General features: G+C 35.7%; 1 protein-coding gene across 1 annotated transcript; it reads left to right on the plus strand.

The window, feature by feature from the left end:
* Positions 1 to 253: 253 nt before the first annotated feature.
* On the plus strand, positions 254 to 3518 carry LOC122604347. Its single transcript, XM_043777236.1, has 6 exons — positions 254 to 309; positions 376 to 595; positions 1214 to 1692; positions 1741 to 2477; positions 2622 to 2728; positions 3117 to 3518. The coding sequence occupies exons 1-6, from the start codon at positions 254 to 256 to the stop codon at positions 3516 to 3518; spliced, it is 2001 nt and encodes a 666-aa protein (XP_043633171.1).
* Positions 3519 to 7531: the final 4013 nt, after the last annotated feature.

The following is a 7531-nucleotide window of genomic DNA, read 5'->3' on the forward strand; positions in this document are numbered from 1 at the left end:
TTTTGTTGTTTATTTTATAAAATCCAGAAAATACCAAAAAAAATTCTAGTTCCATTTTGTTTAATTTCCGCTGTGTTTGAGTTATTGCGTGTTTTACACATCAAATTTGGTATCAGAGCTAGGTTTCCAAAAAGGTTTCTTAATCTTTTATCCGTGGGTTTTGTTATCTTGTTTGTTGGGTTAGATTAGATCTGTTGGGATTGTGGTTTGTTTGTCTAAATCTGTTATTGTTGGTGTTATTTGTTGATTATCAATGGCTTATAGAAGAAACATGACTCTAGAAGAAGCTCATAATGCTAGGAGGGATAGGTAGATTGAAGATCTACAAGAAACACTTGGTAGAGTTATTAACCTATTAGAAGATGGTGGTTTAAGGTTGAATAGAGAACGTGTTGTAGGTGAAAGAGATGATGAGTCTCAAGGTCCTAATGAGAGATCTGAAGACTCCCCCAGATCTTCTAGTGATTCTGATGAGTCTAATCAATCTAGAAGAAGGCATAAGAGGGATAAGGTTGATGACACGAAAGATATCAAGATAAATCCACCAGATTTCATTGGATCTTCTAACCCAGAAGAGTTCTTTGAATGGGTTCAGGTGATGGATAGAATAATGGAAATAAAAGGTTATGATGATAAGAAAAGTTTTAAGGTTGCCATTATTAGTTTGAAAAAGTATGTTTCATCCTAGTATGACAATATGAAATCTGAAAGAGAATATAAAGGTAAAAGTAAAATTAAGACCTGGTCCAAGCTAAAAGAAGTTATGCAGAAGTGATTTGTTCTCCAGTCGTACAAGCAAGATCAGTATCTTCTGATGAAAAATCTGAAGCAAGGTACAAAAGAGGTTGTGGAATATATTACGGAATTCGAGCAACTGAAGACTCGAACTGGTGTGAAAGAAACTGAAGAGCATGCTATCGCCAGATTCATTGGTGGGTTGAATGCTACCATTTCAGAAAAGATAGAGTTGCAGCCCATCTGGAAGTACGAAGGAACTAGCAAATTGGCTCTCCAGATTGAGAAGCAACTGAAGAAGAAAGCATAGTACAAACCTTTCACTAAGTTTTCGTCCAGTTCCAGTCAACCAGTTCTGAAGCCCAGTGCAACTGGTCAACAGTTCTTCAGAGGCAAAGAGAAAGAAACTGAAGGATCAAAAGAGCCAGTTGGAAGAAAATGCTTTAAGTGTCATGGCTTTGGTCACTTCCAGGCATAGTGCCCCAACCAGAGAGCACTTACTGCTGAAGAGATTGAAAGCTTACCAGATGTTGACAATGAAGAAGGTGAACCAGTGTATGATGATGATGAAAGTGAAAAAACATATGTTGGTGTAGATATTGGAGAAATGTTGGTCGTGAGAAGAGTGATGCATGCTAATGAAGTTATAACTAATGCCGCCCAGAGAGAGAATATTTTCCATTGCAGATGTACTGTTGTTAAAGGCAAGGTGTGTGATCTGAACATCGATGGTGGGAGTTATGCTAATGCTGCTTCTACTTACATGGTAGAGAAACTGGAGTTGCCAACAGTAAAGCATCCTCATCCATACAAGTTGCAATGGCTAAGTGAAGGATCTGAGGTAAAAGTCAATCGACAAGTTTCTATTCCTTTTTCCATTGGATCTGTATATGAAGATAAAGTTGTCTGTGATGTTGTCCCTATGCATGCTTGTCATATTTTACTGGGTAGACCTTGGTTATTTGATAATGTTTGTGCAAATTCGTATTAATTATTTGTAAGTAGGAAGAAGGTCACTTTGACTTCTCTGAAACGCAATGAGTTATTGAAAATTAATGGGAATCAACCAAGCAAGTCTTTATTTATGTCTCAAACTGAAGTTGAAGAAGAGTTAACTGGAGGCTCTCCGATTATGATGTTACTTGTGCTAGAGTGTACTGGAGAAAAGGAGCTCACTGGAGTCCCTAGTCTCCTGAAATCTTTACTAAAGGAATTCACTGATGTTTTCCCAGAAGACCTACCTGAAGGTTTGCCGCCAGTAAGAGGTATTGAACACCAGATTGACCTGGTTCCAGGGTCAGTTCTTCAAAACAAAGCTGCTTATAGATGTTCACCAACTGAAGCAAAAGAATTGCAAAGACAAGTAGATGAGTTGGTTGCCAAAGGTTATGTGAGAGCCAGTATGAGTCCTTGGTTAGTTCCAGCTCTCCTGGTCCCAAAAAAAGTTGGTTTGATGAGAATGTGTGTTGACAGTAGAGCCATAAATAATATAACTATTAAGTATAGATATCCCATTCCCAGATTGGATGATATGTTTGATGAGTTACATGGCTCCAGTGTGTTTTCTAAAATTGATCTCAAAAGTGGTTATCACCAGATTAGAATGAAAGATGGAGATGAGTGGAAGACTGCTTTTAAAATCAAAGGAGGCCTTTATGAATGGTTAGTAATGCATTTTGGTTTATCTAATGCTCCCAGTACTTTCATGAGACTGATGAATGAAGTTCTCAAACCACTTATTGGTCAATTTGTTGTTGTTTACTTTGATGATATTCTGGTATATTCAAAATCTGAAGTTGAACATGTTAATCATCTAAGAAGTGTGTTTGATTTACTGAGAAGACACCAATTATATGGTAAACTGGAGAAATGTGATTTTATGGTAGAAAGTGTAATCTTTCTTGGTTATGTGATGTCGAAAGAGGGTATCTCCATGGATCCTTCAAAGGTGGAAGCCATCAGATCATGGCCAGTTCCTACTACACTCACTGAAGTAAGAAGTTTTCAAGGATTTGCATCTTTTTATAGAAGGTTTATCAAGAATTTCTCTACAGTAGTGGCTCCAATCACTGACTGTCTGAAGAAACGTGTATTTGACTGGCAAAGCTCAGCCTAGTTAGCATTTGAATCACTGAAGGAAAAGCTCAGCTCAGCTCTAGTATTATCTTTTCCAGATTTTGATAAGTTATTTGAGTTAGAGTGTGACGCCAGTGGTGTGGGTATTGGTGCAGTTCTGGTGCAAGCAAGGCGTCCAATTGCATATTTAAGTGAAAAACTTAATGGCTCAAAAGTGAAGCCAAAATATTCGTGGTATCACTCACTGGTCACCTTATCTGAAGCCAAAATAGTTTGTTTTATTTTCTGACCACGAAGCACTGAAGTTCATTAATGGTCAACACAAGCTTAATGCCAGACATACAAATTGGGTGGAATTTTTGCAATCTTATTCATTTGTTTCAAAACATAAGGTTGGAGTGGCTAATGTTGTTGCTGATGCACTCTCTAGACGATACTCATTATTGTCCATTCTGGAAGCAAGAGTTCTTGGATTTTCTTTCATTAAGGAGTTGTATGCTGCTGATCCAAACTTTTCTGATCGTCTCACTGAAGCTCACCAGAAAGGACCATTTATTGTTCAAGATGGTTTCTTATTTAAAAATGGTAAATTGTGTATTCCAAGGGGTTCTATTCGTGATCTATTGATATGGGAAGCACATGGGGGAGGTTTAGCTGGCCATTTTGGCATTAACAAGACTGGAGAGATCCTCACTGAACATTTCTAGTGGCCAAGTTTACTGAAAGATGTTCAGAATATTATCAGTCATTGTCCAACTTGTCACTAGGCGAAGGCAACTTTTCACAAGGGTTTGTATACTCCTCCCCCAGTTCCAAATCAACCATGGGAAGATCTTAGCATGGATTTTATTGTTGCACTGCCCAGGACTCAAAGGGGAAAAGATTCAATAATGGTGGTTGTTGACCGTTTTTCGAAGATGGCTCATTTTACTCCTTGCCATACTACAAATGATGCTTCAGCAGTGGCAAATTTATTTTGTAAGGAAATTGTTCACTTGCATGGGATTCCAAAGACAATCGTGTCAGATAGAGATGTGCAATTTCTAAGTTAATTCTGGAAGATGTTATGGAGATTGATGGGTACCAGGTTAATGTTCAGTATGTCTCATCACCCTCAAACTGATGGACAAACTGAAGTTGCAAATAGAACGATTGGTATGTTGTTGAGAACACTGGTGAAGAAGAAGTTGAAAGATTGGGATCTGAAGTTAGCTCATGTTGAGTTTGCCTTCAGCCGAGCTCCTAATTATTCTACTAGTAAATCCCCATTTGAAATCTGTTACGGTGTCAATCCACTGACTCCCATTGATTTAATTCCATTTTCGCTTGAACCAAAAGCATGTATTGAAGCTGAGGCCAGAGCAAAAGAAATCAAGAAAATTCACTAGGAAGTGAAGGCCAAAATTGAAAAGACTAATGCTGAATACAAGGCAAGAGCAAACAAGCATAGAAAGCAGTCCAGTTTTGCTCCAGGCGATTTAGTTTGGGTACATATGAGAAAAGAAAGATTTCCATCAAGGAGAAAGAACAAGTTAATGCCTAGAGCTGAAGGACCATTCAAGATTTTAGAGAAATATAGTGAAAATGCTTACAAGGTTGAATTACCTGGAGGTACATCAGTTTCAAGTACTTTTAATGTGGGTGATCTGATGCCTTATCTGGAGGATGAGTACCTCGAAGACATGAGGACAAGTCTTTCTTTAGAAGGGGAGATTGATGCAGAGGTGTCCAGGTTCACTGAACTGGAGAAACCAACTAAGCTGAAGAAGTTAAGTGAAGTGGAGAAAACTGGCCAGATAATGCCATCAGAACAAGCAATGTTGATTCTGCCAGCTGTCGCCCATTTTAGACAAGTATTTACTAGACCAGCCCAGTCACCAGTTGTAACAATACTCCAGTGACAAGGGTCTCCAGATGTTACAACTAGTGGTTCGGTAAAACTTTCCAGAAGTCCATCAGAGGAGTTTCCAAAAGCTCTCCAGTGACCAACCCCGGTCCAATCTACTGAAAGGCGCTCCAGATGAAATCTCCAGTGGAGTTCCAGATTGTATTTCCAGTTTTTCAATAAAGTCTGTCTCGTGTGGTGGGGACCAATAAAGAAGGAATGACAGCTGTTGAAAGGAAGGAAGGAAGGTGTGATAACGTTAATCCTAACAGTTTGAGGGCCCATTTGCAGAAGGAATCTTTCTAAAAGCTTTGTGTGTCTTTTTCCTATTGGTGGAATAATTTTTTTTTTTTGAAAGTTAACTTTTATTCAATATAAACTCGCCCACCAAAACAGTGAGGAGTAGTAACACTATACAACTTTACACCGTATCAAGCCTACACCAACTATCCCAAGTAATCTCTTCTCTTTTCTTCCTATTCTTATACCACAAGAAGCTAAGGGTCTTGACATCTTGCACAATCTTCTCGATGTTCGTCTTCCTTCTATTGAAAACGTTGTCATTCCTCGCCTTCCATAAGACCCAACAAGTCACAAAAATGATTCCTTTGAATGCGTTCCTCTTGTCTTTACAGAAGCCAGCCACCTTATGAACCTTGAATAAGTCTCTAACGTCGAACAAAAACAAAGGGGGAGCTTTTTAGTGGTTGTCCCCATGATAAAATTTAGTGGTTGTCCTTTGCCCAAGACACCTTTTTATTATTTTATTATTATTTCAATAACTCTTAGGAAATAGTATTATCTATAAATAGGGGTTGTATTTCTCATTGCAAGTCAGATTATGTTGAGTTGAATGAAATTAATAGAGCAGCATCTATTTCTTAAAAATCTTCATTTACCTTTATAGATCTTTGATCTTGGTTGTTTGGAGTGATCCATTTATCTATAATTGTGGTGGTTCGTCCTTTATCAATTATAGTGGTGAGATCCAAAATCTTCGATTCCTTTATCTGTGTTTGTGGTGACTCGATCTTTATCACACATAGTGGTGGGTTGGAGTGTTTGCTTTATCCTTGATTCCGGTGGCTTGGCCTTTACGAATCTTGGTGGTGGATTCTTTTATCTATCCATTTTATTTTATTGTCTTGTTTTTGTTGTTTATTTCATAAAATCCAGAAAAATACCAAAAAAATTCTAGTTCTAATTCTGTTTAATTTCCGCTGTGTTTGAGTTATTGCGTGTTTTACGCATCAGTTACGAATCATCACTTTTGTAGTTTCGTTAACTCACTTTTATTAAATGAAGTAATTTTAGTAAAGAGGAATAAATAATCATCATACTCATTTGGTTATATATAAAAATAAATTATCGTGATACTCATTTGTATGAATTCTGTTGTATAGTTGACAAACGGGGATTTGATATGAAAGTCAAAATAGTAAGGGAAGGCAAAAGTTTAGAAATAGTTAAAAAAAATTAATAATAAAATAAAATAAAAAGAATAAAAGCAAATTTTCAGGAAAAAAGAGAGATAAATAGAAGCAAATGACAATTATGTCCTGATTAAATAAAATCTTGATCTATTTGATCTAAGGGCTGAATTGTTGTCTTATTTCTTTTACAATAATAGTTATAGTTATTTTACAATAATTAACCAGAATAATATTGAGTTGTGTGTAAGAATATAGTTATAATATGGACAGAATTGTGAAGATAGAATATAAGGAAGTAATTAAGAATATAATATATAATTGTGTTGGTTAAAAATTACATGTTGTTGAACGTTAATTAAAAAATGTGTATGAATGCATCTATATCACCACAATTAAGTTTAGTAACACTTTTTTTTTAAATATTGATATGTAGGATAAAAAGTTACGCACTGTTGAGTTGATGTTTTATATAACAAATTTATTTACTTATTTTTCCACATGTCACAATCTAATACTTTTAAGATAATTTTGAAGTTAATTTATAGGGGTATAAATTATTTTCCTTTATATAATGAAATGTATAATATGTTATTACTAATAATTAATTTAAGTTAATTAGTCTTTGTTATGTGTTACTCTAATCATGCAATTTCAATTATTAGAATTAAACTTATTTTGTTTTAAAATAGTCTGGGGATTTTTTAATCAAACCCGATTAAGACAACGTAAGCTAGATCTCATGTTGTGAGCAAGTGATCAATATCTTTCAAAAAAAATGTTAGTTGGGGGTATCCATTTACAAAATTATTTTTTTTGTAACAGAGGGTTGGGAGAAACGCTGTACTTATTAACACATATTTTAGAATATTAGAAATTAGGTTTTATAACATTTAGTTGGATGACTCTATCAATCTTTGACGTCTTCTATGTTGTCAAGTATTATAGTATATTAGTATGCCACAGTGTCAAACTCCGTATTCATGTTATTATATTTTTTAAAAAGTCAAATAATGATAAACATATCAAGGTAAACACATTTGGTCATGCAATTTTATTTGTTTTGGTAAAAGACTATCACCCCTAGTTATAATATATAAAACAATAAAGTGCAGGCAATCTAGCAGAGTGACTATTACACCCCATACACATAGTGCAACATCAATATAACTATCAATATAAAACGAGAAATAAGACTACTTTCCATACAGAATACATGACAACTTGAAGATCAGAAATAAAAAAGAAAAAAAAGAATTGAAACTAATAAGAATGGACAGCAGGTAGCTCCCATGCAATCCTCAGCTCATCTAATCTTCGTGACTTCTTAAAAAAACGAGAGTAAGTACCCGCGCGTTGTGGCGGTGAGATGGTGGGGTGATAGGTCATAGAAGGTGATAGGTCA

The sequence above is a fragment of the Erigeron canadensis genome, chromosome 6 (genome assembly GCF_010389155.1).
Source record: "Erigeron canadensis isolate Cc75 chromosome 6, C_canadensis_v1, whole genome shotgun sequence".
NCBI lineage: Eukaryota > Viridiplantae > Streptophyta > Magnoliopsida > Asterales > Asteraceae > Erigeron > Erigeron canadensis.

Coding starts and splice junctions, on each gene's coding strand:
- LOC122604347 (XM_043777236.1), top strand. CDS start 254: ATGGCTTATAGAAGAAACATGACTCTAGAAGAAGCTCATAATGCTAGG. Junction 596..1,213: donor AGTTCTTTGAATGGGTTCAG/GTGATGGATAGA, acceptor TTCCAGGCATAG/TGCCCCAACCAGAGAGCACT. Junction 2,729..3,116: donor TTCCTACTACACTCACTGAA/GTAAGAAGTTTT, acceptor GAAGCACTGAAG/TTCATTAATGGTCAACACAA.